Here is a 23,241-nt window from a genome sequence, read left to right on the forward strand (position 1 = left end):
GAGCATTAGCCTGGGTTATTGCTTAGTTTTGTAATTAAGGTCTCCACACTGCAGGGTGTGCAATACTGCTCACTAGCAATCACGCTGCAGTTAACGCTCCGTCTATCAGTGATGTTTTGAGTAAAGGTCTGGTTGGTGCAATGATTGATTTAATGCTTTTACCAGTTCTTTTGAGACCCAAGTTCCGGTTCAGTGATATACAGCAGCTATTGGTTTAAGGCTGTTAAATTGAAATATGCTGACAATGACAGTCCGTTCCCAGTAGACTCCAGTGCTCAGTTACAACATTGATCTTATTTAGCCTCTCTCCGGGTGGTGAACAAAATGTAATTTCTGACTTAAGTGCCTCTCTGATCCTCATAGAGGGTTTATTTTGTTGCAGGGGAGAGTATTTTCCCTGTTGTGACTTCGACATTTACCTTTTCCTAATTGGCTTTCCTCCCATCCAATATGGCTTCCATTAAATATACAGTGATCTCTTCATCATCTGGAGTACAAGCTCAGATTCCAAAATGCACACTGTTACTTCTATAATGTACTCTTCTCTCAAATTTATCAGAAGCTTTCATAAAGGTTGCAACAATAAAATCAGAAAAATGCAGTTTCAATTGCAGTATTCTCTCCAGAACTAACCCAGTTTTGTTTGGTGTTGGCTCTGGAATACTAATGCATTCATCATGACTAAATTCTGCTGCTCTATGTTTTGCGCAGTGAGTAGTTGAATAACCATAACAACAGAGGGATTCAGGTGGCCTCTTGAATGTCTGATCCAATCTTATAAGCATTATGAGCGTTAACAGTATGATTGGAGCAGGCTCCCCTTTCATACTTTGCTCTATTCATCCTCCCAGCAGGACTCTCTCGTTTGCCATTTGTACACATTCAAAATTCTGTTACATTGTTGTGATTGCCGAAAATACTTCTCTTGTGAGATTACAGAGCTGGTTGCAGTTGAGTAACTGGTTGGCCTCGTAGTTTTCGAATGCTGTCCATCATCTCGGAGACCTGAGCTGAAGTGAGTACAACCGGTTGGGATAAAAACCTTCTGGGGTTTTCTGGAATTAAAAAGTCTTGATGAGAAATGAATTTGGAGAGCATAGGGTGGATTCTCCTCTGGCTCTTGCCTAAGGAATCAGTGCTGCCCAGGGCAGAGACCCTATTACGACAGTTTGTCACTCCCATTACACTAACCTGAAATTTATTGAAGTGTCCCACAAAGCATTACTGGGCCTGTACCTACGGTAGTGGCAAACTCAGCGTAACTATTTTAATGAAGTCAGAAGGGCTGTTCTCAGCTGCCTACCTTATATTCCACTGAATCCGCTTGTTGGGTGCTCCAGCACAGAGGCACTTATGAAAACCTGGAGCTGTGGCCTGCCTTCAGACCTCTGCTGACTGGACGGTAGGCAGAGGTACCAGGAACAGGCTGAAGAGAGGAGATAGGTTTGGAATCATCATTTAATTCCATAAAAAGTTTTGGCCCTTGATTTTCCCAGATCTAGGACCCAACCGTGGCCTGATTTTCACTGGGGAGATTGATTGTACCCAATTCTGCTTGACAGTCCAGGAGCAAGAACACCTGACTTAGGAAGTTCCATTCCCTGGCACCGACCCCCTTGTGCTGATGGCTTTGCAGCAGAGGGCCGAGGAAACCTCGACACAAGGTGGCAGTCTGGTGTAGCTGAGTCCAGGCTGGTGAGTGCAAGCCACTGGAAACCATGAGACCATAGAGAGTGAAAGACTGAGACACTGTAGAGTGAGCATTTGGGGAGAAAGAGCTTTTTGTGAGAGTCCAGTGGCCCTGTCGACTCTAAGGGTAAGGAATTGTTTGTAAAAGAATGTTTCTGCCTTCACTTAAAATTACAGCCACCTGAAAAGCAAGTGGTATGGCTAGAAGAAAGTTTTGGAAAAGGTAATCAATCTGCTATCTGAAGCAACAAAGTTGTCGATGGAAGGGACATGTTTAGTTTAGTTTATGTTTTAGTTTAGTTTAGTTTAGAGATACAGCACTGAAACAGGCCCTTCGGCCCACCGAGTCTGTGCCGACCATCAACCACCCATTTATGCTAATCCTACACTAATCCCATATTCCTACCACTTCCCCACCCGTCCCTATATTTCCCTACCACCTACCTATACTAGGGGCAATTTATAATGGCCAATTTACCTATCAACCTGCAAGTCTTTTGGCTTGTGGGAGGAAACCGGAGCACCCGGAGAAAACCCACGCAGACACAGGGAGAACTTGCAAACTCCACACAGGCAGTCCCCAGAATTGAACCCGGGTCGCTGGAGCTGTGAGGCTACAGTGCTAACCACTGCGCCACTGTGCCACATGTGGCTACCCATCTGGATTAAATATCTATTTTTTTCTGAAAAGGCAAAATGAAAAATACTTGTGCCTGGAAAGAATTAGTATAATCCAAGGATCCTTAAGAAGATCTAAACAATCACATACAACAACAACTGCTTGCATTTATATGACACCTTTAACATAGCAAAATGTCCCAAGGAGCTTCACAGGCGTGTTATCAAACTAACTTTGACACTGAGCCATATAAGGAGATATCAGGGAAGGTGATCAAAAGTTTGACCAAAGAGGTAGGATTTACGGAGCATTTTAAAGGAGAAAAGAGAGGTAGAGAGTAGGAGAGGTTTAGGGAGGGAATTTCAGCATTTAGGGCCCTTGGCAGCAGAAGGCATGGCTGCCAATGGTGGAATGATGAAAGTCCAGAGATCGTGGAGGGTTGTAAGGCTGGAGGATGTTGCTGAGACAGGAAAGGGTGAGGCCATGGAGGGATTTGAAAACAAGGGGGGGAAATTTTATGCTCTCCCCTGCAGCGGGCTTGGAGGCAGGGAGAGCATATAATTGGGTAGGATAGTGGTGGGGCGACCCGCCACCTTCCTGCCTCTGCTGAAATTAAGTCTGGGCTAGGAAGGCCTGTCAATGGCCTTCCTGTTCCGCCACTAATTGAGGCCCATTAGCTGCAATTAGTTGAGCAGCGGGTGGGCCTGTCACTGCATGGGAAGCACGGCAGAAAAAACTGTGCAGGCTGCTTGCGGCTCCAGGGATGGGGGGAGGGTCCCTCATTAAAAGGCACTTAGTGCCTGAACAAGGGACCCGGCATCGGGAAAGGGGGGGAGAGGCCCACTAAGAGCCACCCCACTGCCCTTGCTGCCGATCCCCCTATCACCCACTTCCCCATGACCCCCACCCTGCGAAACCCCTACCATCCTGACCTACCTGTGGTCTGGGTCCAGTGCCAGTCCTGGGCCTTGGGTAGGTGCTCCACCAGCAGCAGCCACTGCCTCTGCGGTGGCGCCGCTCAGTTAAAGAGCTGCTGACCTCTCATTGGCCGGCAGCACTCAGAGGGCGGTACTTCCATCGCCGGGGTCCTTGATCTCGTGGAAGGCCCACTGCTGTCCACTTAAGTGTCGAATTGGCACTTGATTCGGTGGGTGTCCCACAGAAGTGGTGATGCGGGGTTCTCGGCGTTGCTATCTCCGGACGTCGAGACCCTTGCCACCCGGATAAAATCCCGGCCCATACCCCCCCAAGTCTATCCTTCCTCCGAAATCACCAGCCTTTCATAATGTAATTTTAGTGTCAAATAATTGCAACTTTCTGATTTGCCTTTCCTTTCTTATTCCAGTCGTTCCTGGTGTGGTCCTGCACTAAAACCTAGCCCTTTCAATTGGGTTTCACAGTTAACTTATCTTTTCGCTAATGAATGATTTTATTCACAACAGCTCTCTGTTTACTTTGGCTTGTGCTTTGACTACTTTAAACACTTGCTGCATCCGGATCACACCTTAATACGGGACTGATCCAATTTCTAGGTCCTGGTATCTAACTCCACTTCTGATGTTGAAGTGGTTGGAGATCTTTCTTGTGGCTTAATTTGCATTTATGTAGCATCTTTCATGAATTCAAAACACTCCAAAGCGTTTCATATCCAGTGTAGTCATATTTTATTGAAATGTACTCACTTGTTAGCTCGGCAAATGTGGCAGCCAATTTACATACAGCACAGTCCCACAAATAGCAATAAGATAAATGACCAGAGAATCTGTTTTTAGTGATGTTGGTTGAGGGATAAATGAAGGCCCAGGACAATGGGAGAACTCAGTTCTGATCAAAGGTCATTGCTCTGAAACATTAACTCTGTTTCGCTCTACACAGATGCTTTCTGATCTGCTGAGTATTTCCAGCATTTTCTGTTTTTATTAGGGAGAACTCACTTGCTAAGGGATATTTTACATCTACCTGAGAGGGCTGACAGCTAACTCCCCCTAACTACTGCACTGATCTATCTGCCTAGATTATGTACTCAAATCTCTGGAAAGGGGACCTTCTGATTCAGAGGCAAGACTTACACTTAAAACTTTCCAAACTTAAAAAAAAACTTTGTACTCAAATTTGCCACGTTCAACTCTAAATTGACACTTAAAATGCTACACTTTTGTTTTTCTCTGTCCTCCTGCTCCTGAGCAGTGTCTGCTGCAGCCAGCTGTTCTTCCACAATCTGTGTGCTCAGCTTCTTTTTCATTTCCTGAGCAGAAATGGCAATAGCAATTGCACGGTCATTTGCTAAAATTAGGCTTAAATGTGCAGCAGCATCAATTTATAAGCTGACAGTACAGCCAGTCCATGTATTGAAGTGGGTGTGAGTAAAGTACCAGATTTTCTAAAGGTACAGTTAGTGCACACTCATCAGTCCTGGCATTGATAGATTATCTCCATTTTAAGACTTACTATACATATCATATACAGTATTATAGCTGACTACGATCATCTTAGTGGTTCATAAAATATTTTCTACAGGACATGCTGTTCTTATCTTTTATTAGCATTGAAATTGCTGTTATTGTAAATCTTCACAGCAAATGCTCAGTAGGCTCATTCCCAACAAGGTGCTCCATTTCCATCTACTTCCTGTCTGGTCCAGAACTATTGTCGAGTTGCTGAGGGTGTTGTGCATCATTTTGCCTTGGCCATGCATTAACTTTCTTGTATTAGTTGTTGCTTGCATAACTGTTAATTGAAGGACTAGTGCATCAAGTTGTATTCTTATTGCATGATGCATGCAATACACATCAACTGCCCGTCTGAATTGGGCATTTCAACTTTGCTGGGTTCTTGCTGTGTTGCAAGGAGGATTGATGAGGGTAGTGCAGTGGATGTTGTCTACATGGAATAAAAACAAGAAATGCTGGAACTACTCAGTAGGTCTGGCAGCATCTGTGAAAAGAGAAGCAGAGTTAACGTTTCGGGTCAGTGACCCTTCTTCTGAACTGACAAATATTAAAAATGTCAAAGGTTATAAGCAAGTGAGGTGGGGGTGGGACAAGAAATAACAAAGGAGAAGGTGTAGATTGGACCAGGCCACACAGCTGACCAAAAGGTCATGGAGCAAAGGCAAACAATATGCTAATGGTGTGTTGAAAGACAAAGCATTAGTACAGAAAAGGTGTTAACGGACTGTATATTGAACAGCAGCAAGTTCAAACATGAAAACAAACAGTGGGTAAACAAACTGAACAAACCAAGATGAAATGAAATAAATGCAAAAAAAAGGTTGTAAAGAAAAAAGAAAAAACAACTAAAAATGAAAGTAAAATGGGGGGCTGTCATGCTCTGAAATTATTGAACTCAATGTTGAATCCGGCAGGCTGTAGTGTGCCTAATCGGTAGATGAGATGCTGTTCCTCGAGCTTGCGTTGATGTTCACTGGAACACTGCAGCAATCCCAGGACAGAGATGTGAGCATGAGAGCAGGGGGGAGTGTTGAAATGGCAAGCAACTGGAAGCTCAGGGTCCTGCTTGTGGACTGAGCGGAGGTGTTCCACAAAGCGGTCACCCAGTCTGTGCTTGGTCTCCCCAATGTAGAGGAGACCACATTGTGAGCAGCGAATACAGTATACTACATTGAAAGAAGTACAAGTAAATCGCTGCTTCACCTGAAAGGAGTGTTTGGGGCCTGGGATAGTGAGGAGAGAGGAGGTAAATGGGCAGGTATTACACCTCCTGCGATTGCAGGGGAAGGTGCCATGGGACGGGGATGAGGTGGTGGGGGTAATGGAGGAGTGGACCAGGGTGTCGCGGAGGGAATGATCCCTTCGGAATGCTGACAGGGGAAGGGAGGGGAAGATGCGTTTGGTAGTGGCATCACGCTGGAGGTGGTGGAAATGGCGGAGGATGATCCTTTGGATATGGAGGCTGATGGGGTTGTTTTTAGTAAGGCATTTGACAAGATCCCACATGGAAGACTGGTCAGAAAAATAAAAGCCCTTGGGATATAGGGGAATGTGGTGAGTTGGATCCAAAATTAGCTCAGTGACAGGAAACTAAGGGTAATGGTCGACAGATATTTTTGCGAATGGAAGGCAGTTTCCAGTGGCATTCCACAGGGCTCAATGTTGGGTCCCTTGCTGTTTGTGGTATATAACAATGATTCGGACTTAAATGTGGGAGGCATGATTGGGAAGTTTGCAGATGACACAAAAATTGGCCGTGTAGTTGATGGTGAAGAGGATAGCTGTAGACTCCAGAATGATATTAATAGTTTGGTTGAGTGGGCGGAAAAGTGGCAAATGGAATTCAATCTGTAGAAGTGTGAGGTAATGTTTTTGGGGAGGGCAAACAAATCGAGGGAATACACAATATATGGGAGGGGATTGAGAGGGGTAGAGGAAGTGAGAGGCCTTGGAGTGCATGTCCACAGGTCCCCGAAGGTGGCAGGATAGGTAGATAAAGTGGTGAAGAAGGTATATGGAATGCTTTCCTTTAATTGGCCAAGGTATAGAATACAAAAGCAGGGATGTAATGCTGAAACTCTATAAAATGTTGGTTAGGCCACAGCTGGAGTATTGTGTACAGCCTAGCAAACCACTCAGTTGTACCTAACTGCTAAAAAGTCGATAAGGAATGAAACCAGACGAACTATCTGGCATTGACCTGGGCACCGGAAACGACAGCGGCAAACCCAGCCCTGTCGGCCCTGCAAAGTCCTCCTTACTAACATTTGGGGGCTTTGTGCCAAAAGTAGGAGAGCTGTCCCACAGACTAGTCAAGTAACAGCCTGTCATGGTCATACTCACCGAATCATACTTTACAGACAATGTCCCAGACACGACCATCACCTTCCCTGGGCATGTCCTGGCCCACTGGCAAGACAGACCCAGCAGAGGTGGTGGCACGGTGGTATACAGTCAGGAGGGAGTTGCCCTGGGAGTCCTCAACATCGACTCCAGACCCCATGAAGTCTCAGGTAAGTTTTTTATTTTTAATACTTTACCAGCAGAGCATTTACTGTGTGTGTCTGGCCCGACCCAACCCGACCTGAGCCCAAAAGCCGGACCCAGAAGAGGGGCCCGACCCGACCCGAACTCAATACATGCCGTCGGGTCCTGTTGGGTTCGGGGATGGGTAGCTGGCCTTTACTGCACAGTCCTTGTGGAGACGAAGTCCCGCCTTCACATTGAGGATACCCTCCATCGTGTTGTGTGGCACTATCACCGTGCCAAATGGGAAAGATTTCCAACAGATCTAGCAATGCAAAACTGGGCATCCATGAGGCGCTGTGGGCCATCGGCAGCAGCAGAATTGTACTGAACCACAATCTGTAACCTCATGGCTCGGCATATCCTCCACTCTACCATTACCATCAAGCTGGGAGATCAACCCTGTTTCAATGAAGAGTGCAGGAGAGCATGCCAGGAGCAGCACCAGGCATACCTCAAAATGAGGTGTCAACCTGGTGAAGCTACAACCCAGGACTACTTATGTGCCAAACAGCAGAAGCAACATGCGATAGACAGAGCTAAGCAATACCACAACCAACAGATCAGATCTCAGCTCTGCAGTCCTGCCACATCCAGTCGTGAATGGTGGTGGACAATTCAACAACTAACAGGAGGAGGTGGCTCCACAAATATCCCCATCCTCAATGATGGGGGAGCCCAGCACATCAGTGCAAAAGAAAAGACTGAAGCATTTGCAACAATCGCAAGCCAGAAGTGATGATTGGATGATCCATCTCGGCCTCATCCTGAAGTCCCCAGTTTCACAGATGCCAGTCTTCAGCCAATTCGATTCATTCCGCGAGATATCAAGAAACGACTGAAGGCACTGGATACTGCAAAGGCTATGGGCCCTGATAAAATTCCGGCAATAGTACTGAAGATCTGTGCTCCAGAACTGGCTGCGCCCGTAGCCAAGCTATTCCAGTACAGCAACAACACTGGCATCTACCCGACAATGTGGAAAATTGCCCAGGTATGTCCTGTACACCAAAAGCAGGACAAGTCCAACCTGGCCAATTACCGCTGCATCAGTCTACTCTTAAACATCAGTAAGTGGTGGAAAGTGTCATCGACAGTGCTATCTAGTGGTACTTGCTTAACAATAACCTGCTCAGTGATGCTCAGTTTGGGTTCTGCCAGGGCCACTCAGCTCCTGACCTCATTACAGCCTTGGTTCAAACATGGACAAAAGAGCTGAACTCAAGAGGTGATATGAAAGTGACTGCCCTTGACATCAAAGCAGCATTGGAACGTGTATGGCATCAAGGAGCCCTAACAAAACTGAAGTCAATGGGAATCAGGGGGAAAGCTCTCTGCTGGTTGGAATCGTACCTAGCAGAAAGGAAGATGGTTGTGGTTGTTGAAGGTCATTCTTCTCAGCTCCAGGACATCACTGCAGGAGTTCTTCAGGGTAGTGTCCTAGGCCCAACAATCTTCAGCTGCTTCATCAATGACCTTCCTTCAATCATAAGGTCAGAAGTGGGGATGTTCGCTGATGATTGCACAAAGTTCAGCACCATTCACAACTCCTCAGATACTGTGGAAATATACCATGTAGAAATGCAGCAAGACCTGGACAATATCCAGGCTTGGGCTGATAAGTGGCAAGTAACATTCGCACCACACAAGTCCCAGGCAATGGCCATCTCCAACAAGAGAGAATCCAACCATTTCCCCTTGACATTCAATGACATTACGATCGCTGAATCACTATCAACATCCTGGGGGCTATCATTGACCAGAAACTGAACTGAAGTAGTCATATAAATACCGTGGCTACAAGAGCAGGTCAGAGGCTAGGAATCCTGTGGTGAGGAACTCCCCTCCTGAATCCCCAAAGCCATCTACAAGGCACAAGTCAGGAGTGTGATGGAATACTTTCCACTTGCCTGGATGGGTGCAGCTCCAACAACACTCAAGAAGCTTAACTCCATCCAGGACAAAGCAACCCAGTTGATTGTCATCCCATCCACAAACATTTACTCCGTCCACCTCCGATGCACAGTGGCAGGGGTATGTGTTCTTGGGAACTTGGTGGGTCTCACCCACAAAAGTTAAATCCAAGTGAAAGTTCATGCAAGCTGTCAATAATGCAGCTTTTTTTTATTTCTCAGTTGAAACCCACAGCTACTGTAAAAGTTTTTGTTAGAACATGCATTGCAGCAACGCACCAAGGCAGCACCTTCCAAACCCGTGACCTCGACCATCTTGAAGGACAAGGGCAGCAGATGCGTGGGAACACCACCACTTGCAAGTTCCCTTCCAAGTCACGCACCATCCTGACTTGGAACTACATCCTCGTTCCTTCACTGTCCCTCGGTCAAAATCCTGGAACTCCCTTCCTACCAGCACTGTGTGTGTACCTACCCCACATGGACTTCTGCGGTTCAAGGTGACAGCTCACCACCGCCTTCTCACAGGCAATTAGGGATGGGCAATAAATGCTGGCCTAGCCAGAGACTCCCACATCCCAGGAAATGAATAAAAAAATGTTCTGGTCACCATATTATAGGAAGAACATAATTGCTCTGGAGAGAGTAGAGAGGAGATTTACAAGATTGTTGCCAGGGCTTGAAAATTTCAGCTATGGGCAAGGGTTGTTTTCCATAGAATAGAGGAAGCAGAGGGGTGACTTAGTTGAGGTGTACAAAATTATGAGGATCTTATATAGAGTAGACAGGGGGACCCGTTTCCCCTAACGGAGAAGTAAATGGGGTACAGATTTTTCACCCAGAGGGTGTTGGGTGTCTGGAATTCACTGCCCAGATCAGTGGTGGAGGCAGAAACCCTTAACTCATTAAAAATGTACCTGGACCTGCACCTGAAATGCTGTAACCTGCAAGGCTATGGACCAGGTGCTGGAAGGTGGGATTAGGTTGGGTGGCTAGTTTTTTCAACCGGTGCAGATATGATGGGCTGAATGGCCTCCTTCAGTGCCGTAATTTTTCTATGGTTCTAACTGGGGGCGGGGGGAGGGGGGTGTTGGCCGGGGCCTGGGGTGCCTCTGCCATATGGGGAGGGCGACTTGTAAAATTAGGCACCCTCCCTTTGGGCTTGGTGGGGGCTGGTGGTCCCTCCTTCATGGGCAATCTTTGGCCCATGGAGGACGCCCTGTGGCAAAACCAACTCCATGGCCCTCCTTCCCCTTGACTTCACGCCAACCATCCCACACCCCCTTGCCAGGGCCTTCCAGACTGGCTCCGGTGACCCCGCCTCACATACCTGAGGTCCGATGTTCCAGTTCTGGGCCTGAGTCTAAGGCTTCTTCAGTTCTGACAGTGGCCACTGCCAGCCGATACTGCTGAGCAGTCACCCTGTGATTGGCCGGCAGCTCTTGGAGGCGGGATCTCCATCTTTAAAGGGATTGGCATTTGCTGCCCTTGTCCTTCTAGTTGGTAGAGATTGCAGCTTAGAAGGTGCTGTCTAAGGAGCCTTGGTGCATTGCTGCAGTGCATCTTGTAGATGGTACACACCGCTGCCACTGTGCGTCGGTGGTGGGGAGTGAATGTTTGTGGATGGTGTGCCAATCAAGTGGGTTGCTTTGTCCTGGATGGTGTTGAGCTTCTTGAGTGTTGTTGGAGCTGCACCCATCCAGGCAAGTGGAGAGTATTCCATCACACTCCTGACTTGTGCCTAGTAGATGGTGGACAGGCTTTGGGGAGTCAGGAGGTGAGTTACTCGCCGCAAGATTCCTAGCCTCTGACCTGCTCTTGTAGCCATGGTATTTATATGGCTACTGAAGTTCAGTTTCTGGTCAATGGTAGCCCCTAGGATGTTGATAGTGGGGCATTCAGCAATGGTAATGCCATTGAATGTCAAGGGGAGATGGTTAGATTCTCTCTTGTTGGAGATGCCATTGCCTGGCATTTGTGTGGCGCAAATGTTACTCGCCACTTATCAGCCCAAGCCTGGATATTGTCCAGGTCTTGCTGCATTTCTACATGGAGTGCTTCAGTATATGAGGAGTCGCAAATGGTGCTGAACATTGTGCAATCATCAGCGAACATCCCCACTTCTTACCTTATGATGCAGACATTGTAATAAAAGAGGAGGGGTGTGAAATATTAGATATGATAAGCATAATGAGAGAGGAAGTGCTTGAGGGTCTGACATCCTTGGAAGCAGATAAATCGCCACGACTGGTTTTTATAGTTTTTAAAGGAAGCCAGGGAAGAAATAGCGTATATGCTGAGGATCATCTTCAAATCCTGACTGGATACAGGCGAGGTACCAGAGGATTGGAGGTATGCAAACGTTGTGCCATGGTTTAAAAAGGGTGCAAGGGATAGCCAAATAATTATAGGCCGGTCAGCCTGACCTTGGTGGTTGGTAAATTGTTAGAAACTAGTCTGAGGGACAGGATAAACTGTCACTTAGAAAGGCATGGATTAATCAGGGATAGACAGCATGAATTTGTTAAGGGAAGGTCAAGTCGTACTAACTTAGTTGAGTTTTTTGAGGAAGTAACAAGGAGGATTGATGAGGGTAGTGCAGTGGATGTGGTTTGCATGAATCTTAGCAAGACATTTGATAAGGTTAAGCATGGAAGTCTGGTCAGTAAAATGAAAGCCCATGGGATACAGGGGAAGGTGGCAGGTTGGATCCAGAATTGGCTCAGGGACAGGGTAGTAGTCAACAGATGTTTTTGTGAATGGAAGGCTGTTTCCAATGGCGTTCCACAGGGCTCAGTGTTGGATCCCTTGAAGTTTGTGGTATATATTAATGATTTGGACTTAAATTTGGGAGGCATGATTGGGAAATTGGCTGATGACACAAAGATTGGCTGTGTTGTTAATAGTGAAGAGGATAGCCGTGGAGTCCAGAATGATAGCAATGGTTTGTTTGAGTGGGTGGAAAAGTGGCCAATGGAATTCAATCCAGAGAAGTGTGAGGTATTGCATTTGGGGAGGGCAAATAAAACAAGGGAATACACAATAAATGGGTGGATATTGAGAGGGGTAGAAGAAGTGAGAGACCTTGGAGTGCAAGTCCACAGGTCCCTAAAGGTGGCAGGGCAGGTGGATAAAGTGGTGAAGAAGGCATATGGATTGCTTTCCTTTATTGGCCGAGGTAGAGAGTCCAAAAGCAGGGATGTGATGCTGGAACTGTATAAAATGCTGGTTAGGCCACAGCTGCAGTATTGCGTACAGTTCTGGTCACCACATTACAGAAAGGACTTAGTTGCTCTGGAGAGAGCACAGAGGAGATTTACAAGAATGTTGCCAGGGCTTGAAGGTTGTAGCTATGAAGAAAGATTGGATAGGCTAGGGTTGTTTTCCCTGGAACTGAGGAGGCTGAGGGGTGACTTAATTGAGGTGTACAAAATTATGAGGGGCCTAGATAGAGTAGACAGGAAGGACCTGTTTACCCTGGCTGGGAGGCCAGTTACCAGGGAACACAGATTTAAGGTGATTGTTAGAAGGATTAGAGGGGACATGAAGGGAAACCTTTTCATCGAGAAGGTGGTGGGTGTCTGGAATTCGCTACCAGGAATGGTGCTGGAGGCAGCGACCCTCAATTCTTTTAAAATATACCTGGACATGCACCTGAAGTGCTGTAACCTGCAGGACTATGGACCAAGTGCTGGAAAGTGGGATTAGTTTGGGCAGCTAGTTTTTTCGGCCAGCGAGGAGATAATGGGCTGAATGGCCTCCTTCTGTGCTGTACTTTTTCTATGGTTTTATGATACTCAACCTTGCAATAACAATTATTGAGTGAGCCCCTCAACTGCTTAGCAAATTTATCCAAGTAGTATCTGTGCTATTCGGACCAAGAAGGTCCAATAGGCACCCCTGGCTTGTGTTGAGTTTTCTGTGGATGTTGCTAGGAGCACTACAGTTGCCCTCAGTAATTTTGGATGCAGAAGGGGGAAATTAGCCAGGCTTCCCAATTCTGATTGTTAACTGGGGAATCTATCTCAAATGTGTATCCATGTGGACAATGGGCTTGACTGTGATGCTTCCAGTGTCATAAATGTCTGTCTATGTGAATTGTCCCTGCTCATACTTGAAAAATGGAGGTCAAGGTTGCTATTAGTTTGTGGCTGTGAGCTATAAATTCAGCTGTAACCAGTGGTAACTGGATACAATTGATGAGAAATGTGCAGGAACATCACCCCACACAGTGTGATCCATGCACCACGCCTTAATTGAAATGCCAATCGTTTTAACAACCTAGAATAAGTCCTACTTGATTGTGGGTCATGAAAAAGGGAAATTTATAGAGACAAGATAGTCAGTAATTCAAAGGAAAAACAACCGATGGTCATGAGGTAACTTATCATTTTGACAGCTTTTCAACTTTATTTTAATGAACAATGTCCAAGAATAACATTATGTAGCAGACTTTAATATAATTAATGTTTTCAATGACTATAAAATTTCACAAAGAATGTGTTTTTATATCTCTACCCAGTAAGATTAATGTTATTCAGCTCATGGAAAATGTTTTGTCCAGTTATCCAGCCAAGTTACAACAACAGTTACAGTTATCCAGCCTGTTTCAGTGCTGTATCTCTAAAATAAAAAATAAAAATAAAATAACTAGTATAATGCTGTTTTGTTTTCTGAACAGTGAATGTAATGATACTTTCAGCATGCAATGATATCTTCGGTATACCGTGGTATTGTCATATCATGTAGAATTTGGTGGGATTCATTTTTAAAATGTCTACAGTGCATAAATGCCAAATGATTAAGCTTCATTACGTTTCAAATTGATGTCCCCAGACTCAAGAGAAAGAAAAACTCACATTTATATAGCGTCTTTCATGATCTCAGGGCTTCCCAAATCACTTTACAGCCAATGAAGTTCTTTTGAAGTGTATTCACTGTTGTAATGTGGAAACATGGCAGCCAATTTGCACAAACCAAGCTCCCACAAACAACAACGCGAGAATGACCAGATAATCTGTTTTAGTGTTCGAGGGATAAATGTTGGCCAGGGCACTGTGGAGAAATCCCATCTTCTTTGAAATAGTGTCAATGGGATCTTTTATGTCCACCTGAGAAGGCAAACAGGTCCTCAGTTTAACTTCTCACTCGTCAGGAGTGTGATGGATTACTCTCCACCTGTATGGATGAGCGCAGCTCCAACAACACTCAAAAAGCTCAACACTATCCAGGACAAAGCAGCCCACTTGATCGGCACTCCATCCATCATCCATCAACATTCACTCCCTTTACCACCAACGCACAGTGGCAGCAGTGTGTACTATATACACTGCAGCACATCTCCAAAGCTCCTTCCAAAGCACCTTCCGAACCTGCCACCTCTACCACCTAGAAGAACAAAGGCAGCATGGGAACACCACCACCTCCAAGTTTCCCTCCAAGCCACACATCATCCTGATTTGGAACTATATCGCTGCTCCTTCTCTGTCGCGGGATCAAACTCCTGGAACTCTCTCCCTAACAGCACTGTGAGTGTACCGACACCACATGGACTGCAGTGGTGCAAGAGGCAGCACACTACCACCTTCCCAAGGGTAATTAGGGATGGGCAACAAATGCAGGCCTTGCCAGCGATGCCCATATCCCAGGAACGAATAAAAAAAAGATGGCACCTCTGACAGTGCAGTACTCCCTCAGTATTCCAATGGAGTTTCAGCCTAGATTAGGTGTGGGACTTGATTCCACAACCCTCTGACTCAGGCGAGAATACTACCCTGTGAGACACAGCTGACACCACTCTGGTGATGTCCACAAGGCCATATTTCTGATCGTCTGATATTAGGGCCGGAATTTTACGTCGCCCCAGCGGGTCAGATGGTGGCGTGGGGACGGCGTAAAATTGAGCGGCAGGCTCTGGGACGCCTACCCGCCCCGATTCCGCCTCCGGACAAGTTTACGGAGGTCAGGCGGGAGGGGGACAGGGGGTGGGAAACGACCCGCCCGCCCAAGGCCAATCAAGATCCTTAAGTGGCCACTTAACGGCCACTTAAGGGCCCTCGCCCGCCTCCATGGGTATTTTACCCATGGCAAGCGGGTATGCTGAGGACATGAAAGGCCGCCCAGCGATAGCTGCCGGCCTTTTTGCGCCCTGGGGGGTGCGGGGGCATGGCAGTCGGTCACAGGGTGCCCGATTGAGGGCTGTCCCCACCTCCCAACCCACCCCTGGGATCCAAGACGCCCCCCCTCCCTAACCTCACCAGGGCATGACCGATCCCCCTGGTGAGGCAACCCAAACTTACCCACTCTCTCGGCTCCATGGCGTCGGCTGGGCTGCAGTCCCAGCAGTGGCCACTGCTCCCGGTGGCGCTGCTGAGACTAAGAGCTGCCAGCCCGCTGATTGGCCGGCACCTCAATGAGACGGGACGTCCTGCCTCAAGTGGGTGGGAGTCCCGCCTTGGGCCAATTAAAGCCCGGGGACCCAAAAAAAAGACGGGACGGATCCCCAGGCGGGGCGGAAGCGGATTCATCACCGACATTTACGTTGGAGTCCGGCACCCATCCGCCCACCAAAACTCCGGCCCAGATTTCTATATTTGTCTGCATTTGTTGAATTACAGTCACATTATTTCCGTTGTAAATTAACAAAGATGTTTTTTACAATAATGGAATTGTTTTCCAATGGGTGACTGTCTTTTGTTAAGAGAGGGGTTCCCGAGGTGAATAGTTGTAGAAATTTCTAGGTGTTTGCCAGTACTTGCATAGGATTTTCAGAATTTTGTCTGTGGGAACAATAGAAAAGCAAAATATTATTTGAATGGAGAGAAACTGCAGAATGTAATGGTACAGAGGGATCTGGGTATTCTCATACATGAACCAAAAAAAGTTAGCATGCAGGTACAGCCAGTGATTGGGAAGGCAATTGGAATGTTGACCTTTATTGCAAGGGCGATACAGTATAATAGTTGGGAAGTCTTGCTACAACTGTACAGGGGCATTGGTGAGACTGCACCTAGAATACTGCATACAGTTTTGGTCTCCTTATTTAAGAAAGGATATACTTACATTGGAGGCAATTCAGAGAATGTTCACTAGGTTGATTCCTGGGATGAAGGAGTTCTGTTATGAATAAAGGTTGAATAGGTTGGGCCTATACTGATTGAAGTTTAGAAGAATGAAGAATCAGAGATGAACTTATTGAAACGTAAGGTTCTGAGGGGCCTTGACAGGGTAGATGCTGAGAGGATTTTTTTTATTTGTTTCATGGTATGTGGGCGTCACTGGCATGGCCAGCATTTGTTGTGCACCCTAATTGTTCTTGAGAAGTTGGTGGTGAGCCGCCTTCTTGAACTACTGCAATCCATCTGGTGCGGGTACACCCATATCGTGGTTAGGGAGGGAGTTCCAGGATTATGGTCCAGCAACAGTGAAGGAATGGTGATATAGTTCCAAGCCAGGATGGTGTGTGGCTTGGAGGGGAACTTGCAGGTGATGATGTTCCCATGTGTCCGCTGCCCTTGTCCTTTTAGGTGGAAGAGGTTACGGGTTTGGAAGGTGCTGTCGAAGTGGGCATGGTGAGTTGCTGCAGTGCATCTTGTAGATGGTACACACTGCTGCCACTGTGCATCAGTGATGGAGGCAGTGAATGATGAAGATGGTGGATGGGGTGCCTATCAAGTGGGCTGCTTTGTCCTGGATGGTGTTGAGCTTCTTGAGTGTAGTTGGAGCCGCACTCATTCAGGCAAATGGAGAGTATTCCATCACACTCTCGAGCTGTGTCTTGTTGATGGTGGACAGGCATTGGGGAGTCAGGAAATGGGTTACTCGCTGCACAATTCCCAGCCTCTGACCTGCTCTTGTCGCCACACTATTTTTGTGGCTGGTCCAGTTCAGTTTCTGGTCAATGGTAACCCCCAGGATGATGATGGTGGAGGATTCAGTGATGATAACACCATTGAATGTCAAGGGAAGATGGTTAGATTCTCTCTTGTTGGTGATGATCATTGCCTGACACTTGTGTGGTGCGAGTGTTACTTGTCACTTATCAGCCCAAGGATGTTTCCCTTCATGGATGAATCTAGAACTAGGAGACACAGTTTCAAAATAAGGGGTCTCCCCTTTAAGGCAGAGATGAGGAAGCATTTCCTCTCTCAAAAGGTTGTTAATCTTTGAGAGCAGTGGAGGTTGAGCCATGAGTATATTCAGGCTGAGCTAGACAGATTTTTGATCTACAAGGGTGTTGAGGGTTATGGGGGGCAGGCAGGAAAATGTAGTTAAGGCCACAATCAGATCAGTCAAGATCTTATTGAATGGCGGAGCAGGATTGAAGGGCCGAATGGCCTACTCCTGCTCCTATTTCTTATGTATTTCTGGGGAGGGGGGTTCCCTGGGAATAGGCCAATATTTACAGGAACTCGACAAGAATGTTTCAGTGTTTGAAGGAAGTACTCAGGAATGTTTCAATATTTCAAAGGGGGTCTCTCACCCAGAAATGTTTGAAAATGGCCAATCCGAGGAATAACAAAAGATGTGTCTCATTAAAGTGATGAGCTGCCTTGATGTTGGTTGGTGAAGGAGAAGCAAATGAAGTGGATGTTTTGCAATTGCTGGGAGAGCTCTCTGGTGAATAAAGCACAGTTAATAGGGTCATCTTTACACTTGCTGTAAGTAGCCTTGAGTGAGGAACAGGAAAATTAACTAGGGTTCTCACTTCTGACATTTATCCAGTAGCAGCTACTGGAAGCAAGTCTGTATGGACATTGGGTTTGTCTGTGAAGCTCTCCATAGTCCATTTACTCCCAGAAAAAGTGTTGAAAGAGTCCACTTTAACAATGAAAGAAAAAGTTCCCTTTTTTCCTCTCCTCTCCTGAAAGTGTCCACTCTGGGATATTGAGCATTAGCAGCTCTCTAGTACCTTGCTGAAGTGGCTGATCTCCTTGTGTGTGCCGAGGCAATGCATATTGGCAAGTCATTCAGCTGACAGAGGGGTGTGTTGGCGGGGCATCACAGCCACACTTGATCTTGTCACCTCCAACATCCAAAAATTCTGAGTTTCCAACATGATTAGGAGTGGCTGATTTTTCCACTCTGCAGTCCAGCCTGTGGGAAGGCAATTGCAGTGCCCCATCACTGGCCAAGCAAATTAAGAGGAACCGGGTATGAACATTTTGATCTTTCAGTACGGTGGGGATGGGGGGAGTACTGTGGGAGGATGGGATATGCTTTAACTGACTAGGATGTCAAAGAAACTGTCATTTTAAAAGTGTTTAACTCGAACATTGGGAGCACAGTGGCGCAGTGATTAGCACCGCAGCCTCACAGCTCCAGCGACCCGGGTTCAATTCTGGGTACTGCCTGTGCGGAGTTTGCAAGTTCTCCCTGTGTCTGCGTGGGTTTCCTCCGGGTGCTCCGGTTTCCTCCCACAGCCAAAAGACTTGCTGGTTGATAGGTAAATTGGCCATTATAAATTGCCCCTAGTATAGGTAGGTGGTAGGGAAATATAGGGACAGGTGGGGATGTGGTAGGAATATGGAATTAGTGTAGGATTAGTATAAATGGGTGGTTGATGGTCGGCACAGACTCGGTGGGCCGAAGGGCCTGTTTCAGTGCTGTATCTCTAAAGTAAACTAAACAAGTATAAACATGACAAGTGAGGAATGAATCACGGGTAGAAAGTTTTGATTTGTGGATAAATCAGCCAGTATCCGCACCATTTGCAGAATGAGGTTTAAAGGTTAAGGTCAGGCCTCGATGTTATGGCTCAATATTGCATTTTGCTATCGGGCATGTGTTATCATTTAATCACTAAAAGATAGCCAGATTTGTTCACCTTGGATCCTGTTGCGTGTTGGGGGTATGAGACAAATGCACCATCTGGTTTGAAGATGGAGTTCTTCATTAAGACCTTGATCAATAATTAACATTAAGACTATAAAAATCTGCAATGGAAACATGGGAACTCGGAAGGGGAATCTAATTTAAAAATTGGGCCCTTGGTGCAATTGAATTCTGCAGAATTTCTGTTGCGTTAAGGAAATGTAAATTTGCGATGAATAGGAAACCACCAAAAAATATATGCAGAGAAATAACTGGCTTAAAGCATCAGCCAAGTCAGTTTAAATATTTAAAAAAGTCGGTGTTGACTTTAATCTTAATTCATAAATCATCGAATGACAATGTTCTGCTCTTGCATTGATAAGATTGCTTTCTAGTTAATTACCCACAATTTCTTGGGGACCTGCACTATTCCAAAGGTGCATCCTGGAAATAGGGACTCTTGAATGGTAAAGAAGAAAGAGGAAATTATGGGGCTAAATGACTTGCAGCATTACATATGTGTTGCTGCAATTTCCAGGGACTTTAGCACCACTCCACTCTTCCTCTCGCCAAGAGCAGTTAATTATCAAAGCTCTGCCACCTCATTAAAATCAATGGCGATCGCAAATTTCCTGGATTAATGCCAAGTTTCACACTGTGCCACTTAGACAGTTAATGGCACTGACATTTTGGCAGAAGGGTTAGGGAGAGGCAATATATACATAATGGCACAATCCTAAAGAGTGTTCAGGGACAGAGGGACTTGGGTGATGATGTGCATTGATCTTTGAAGGTGGACATATCGAGAGAGTAGTTAGCAAACCATATGGGATCTTGGGTTTCATAAAAAGAGGTATTGAGTACAAAAGCAGGGAAGTTATTGTTGAACATTTATAAAACTCTGGTTAGGCCACAACTAGAGTATTGCGTCCAGTTCTGGTCACCACACTTTCGGAAGGATGTGAAGGTCCTTGAAAAGGTGCAGAGGAGATTAATCAGAATGATTCCAGGGATGAGAGAATTTAGCTACAAGGTTAAGTTGGAGAAGCTGGGGTTATTCTCCTTGGAGTAAAGGAGATTTAGGGGAGATTCGATAGCAGTGTACAAGATTATGACAGGTTTAGATAAGGTAGACAAAGAAAAGTTGTCCCCATTAGCTGATGGTACCAGGATTAGGAGACACGGATTTAAGGTTTTGGGCAAGAGATGCAGGGGGATGTGAGAAAGAACTTTTTTATGCAGCGAGTGGTAATGACCTGGAACTTGCTGCTTATGAGGGTGGTGGAAGCGAAAACGATTAATGATTTCAGAAGGAAATTGGATGGGCGCCTGAGGGAAATAGACTGGCAGGGCAACGGGGATACAGCAGGGGAATGGGACTGGCTGGATTGCATGGAGTCAATGGGCCAAATAGCCTCCTTCTGTGCCATAAGGACTCCATGACTCTATGACTTTATGGTGATCTGGCAGTGGCACTATTACTGAAATGAGGATTAATGTGAAAATAATTCTAACATTAGCACCTACAAGATGCCAATGTCGTACAACATTAAATTCAGAAAAAGCGAGAACTCTGACTATCCGTGTTAGAATGAACCACTCCATGAATGTTCACTGTTGGTACGGATGGAAATGGCTCCTCATGGCATAGTGTGTAAAAGTAGCTGGCTGAATGCTGTGCATATTAAACTATTCTAAAACATCTGGGGGGTGAATTTAGTTTATGTCAGCAGCTGATTTTTCACCGCGCCTGATCTTCTTTCCAATGTAGTTTACAGAATGTTACTTCAGACTCTTTTTAGAGAGTCATTTCGTAGTCTCACTGTCGCTTTTACTTTGCTCGACATTAAAAATCTTGTCAATATTTTCAAAGTCAATCGAAAATAAAAAGCGAGGAGGAAGACTCAACTGTTCAGTAAAGGAATTAATTTGGGGAAACCAGTTATGTTGAAGTAAAGCACGCACTTAGTGTAGAATTCTGTTCTAAATTTCTCTATACAGACTGGGTAGAGGGAAGGGTAGCTAAAACCAGATGTTCTTACACATGCTTAGGAAACAATAAACAGTCCAAGTCTGTGAATGGACATTGGCTTCCTTGCTTTTGATTTGTCACTTTGTCTGTTGTGGCAACTTTAATTAGAAAACCAGGAAATTTTGGAGTGTCAGCTGTGGTGCAGTTGTGTAGCACTCTCGCCTCCATGGCACAAGGTTCTAGCTTTAAGTCCCACTCCAGGACTTAAGCACAAAGTAAGCACAAAGAGCTAGGATGACCCGCCAGTGCTGCACTGCTGAAAATGCCGACTTTCGGATTGGATGTTAAACTGAGGCCCTGCCTCCTCAAATGGACATAAAACATTCCATGGCGCTCTTTCGAAGATGAGTGGGAGAGTTGTCCCTGATGTCTTGGCCAATATTTATCCTTACTACAAAAACAGATAATCTGGTCATTATCACATTGTTGTTTGATGGATCTTGCTGTGCCTGTTACATTACAACAGTGGGTATACTTCAAAAGTACTTCATTGGCTGTGAAGCAATTTGAGATGTCCGGTAGTTGTGAAAAGTATTATATAAATGCAAGTCTTTTTTTTCTTTTTTAAATTAGCACTGGCGAGATCGGTGCCCAAGGTGGCAAAGTTTATGGCATGCCTCACCAATTTTACCACAGTAGGAAATTCTGGTCCAATGTACATGACTGATAGGGTATTGGTGAGATGACATCTGGAGTACTGTGTACAGTTTTGGTCTCCTTATTTAAGAAAGGATATAAATACGTTAGAGGCAGTACAGAGAAGGTTCACTCAACTGATACCTAGGATAGGGGGGTTATCTTATGAAGAAAGGTTGGACAGGTTGGGTCTATATCCATTGGAGCTTAGAAGAATGAGATGTGATCTCATTGAAACATATAAGATCCTGACAGGACTTGGCGGGTGGATGCTGAAAGGGAGAGACTAGAACTAGGGGGCACAGTTTAAAAATTAGGGGTCGCCCATTTAAGACAGAGATGAGGAGAAATTGTTTTCTCTCAGTGGGTTATGAGTCTTTGGAACTCTCTTCTACAGAGAGCGGTGGAGGCAGGGTCATTGAATATTTTTAAGGCAGGGGTAGATAAATTCTTGACTAACAAGAGAGTCAAAGGGTATCGGGGTAGGCGGGAAGTGGATTGAGGCCACAATCAGATCAGCCATGATCTTATTAAATGGCGGAGCAGGCTCAAAGGTGCCAAATGGCCTACTCCTGCTCCTAATTTGTTGTTCGTATGTAAACTAAGTTGTTTCATCCCTTCTTTATTTTGGGTTCCACTCCAGTGCACCGAGGAATTTAGAATACCAACTCTTCAACACCAAGCCGAATGGCAATGATTTCAATGATAAGACACCTTTGCTGGACGTTTCTTCTGAAGGGAGTGGGTAAGTTGCGAAATGAAATGTCTCTCCTTGACAGCAAATTAAATGTAAAAGGCAAACAGAGGGAACGGAAAGGAACAGCTACCAAAGGCAGCATCAAAACTTAAATACCAACAAGAAAACTGTTGGCAATTAGCATCTTGTATAATGTTGGAAGCTGTGCCACTCTTAAGATTTAGATTTTCGATGAAAATTGCTTGAAATATTAAGTTGTCTCATTGAGGGCTCAGAGTTTCATGGTGGTTCACGTTTGGAGGCAGATGTTAATGTGATGGATGAAGACTTGTGATTTTTATAGTGAGGGCAGACAGTGGTAATGTCATTGAATGATTAATTCAGAGGCCCAGGGGACAGGGGTTTAAATCCCACCATGACAGCTGGGGGAATTTAAATTCAATTAATTAGTAAAAAAAAGCCAGAATTGAAAGCTAGTCTCAGTACTGGTGCCATGAAACTATCATCGATTGTCATAAAAACCCATCTGGTTCACTAATGTTCTTTGGGGAAGGAAATCTGCCATCCTTACTCGGTCTGGCCTACATGTGACTCCAGACCCACAGCAATGTGGTTGACTCTTTACAGCCCTCTGAAATGGCCGAGCAAGCCATTCAATTGTCAAGGGCAATTAGGGATGGGCAACAAATGCTGGCCTTGCCAGTGATACCCATGTCCCATGAAAGAATAATTTAAAAAATGCACAGTGTGGGATAGAAATTCACCTCGGGCAGGGGCACTAAGTTGGCGGTATTGGATCGGCTGCTTGTTCTTTGTTGTGCCTAATATTTAATTCCATTCATTGAAATGGAACTGAATATCGGGTG

The 23,241-nt window shown here is 45.6% G+C and overlaps 1 protein-coding gene across 3 annotated transcripts in view; it reads left to right on the forward strand.

Moving 5' to 3' along the window:
- The window catches only part of oca2 (oculocutaneous albinism II), a 546,813-nt gene that overhangs the window by 87,152 nt on the left and 436,420 nt on the right, over nucleotides 1-23,241 (forward strand). For all 3 annotated transcript variants that reach the window (XM_068032789.1, XM_068032790.1, XM_068032791.1), the window contains exon 3: nucleotides 22,322-22,423. In XM_068032789.1, the coding sequence (XP_067888890.1) occupies nucleotides 22,322-22,423 (102 nt within the window). The remainder of the gene's footprint in view (nucleotides 1-22,321; nucleotides 22,424-23,241) is intronic.

This window comes from Heterodontus francisci, chromosome 6 (genome assembly GCF_036365525.1).
Source record: "Heterodontus francisci isolate sHetFra1 chromosome 6, sHetFra1.hap1, whole genome shotgun sequence".
Taxonomy (NCBI): Eukaryota; Metazoa; Chordata; class Chondrichthyes; order Heterodontiformes; family Heterodontidae; genus Heterodontus; species Heterodontus francisci.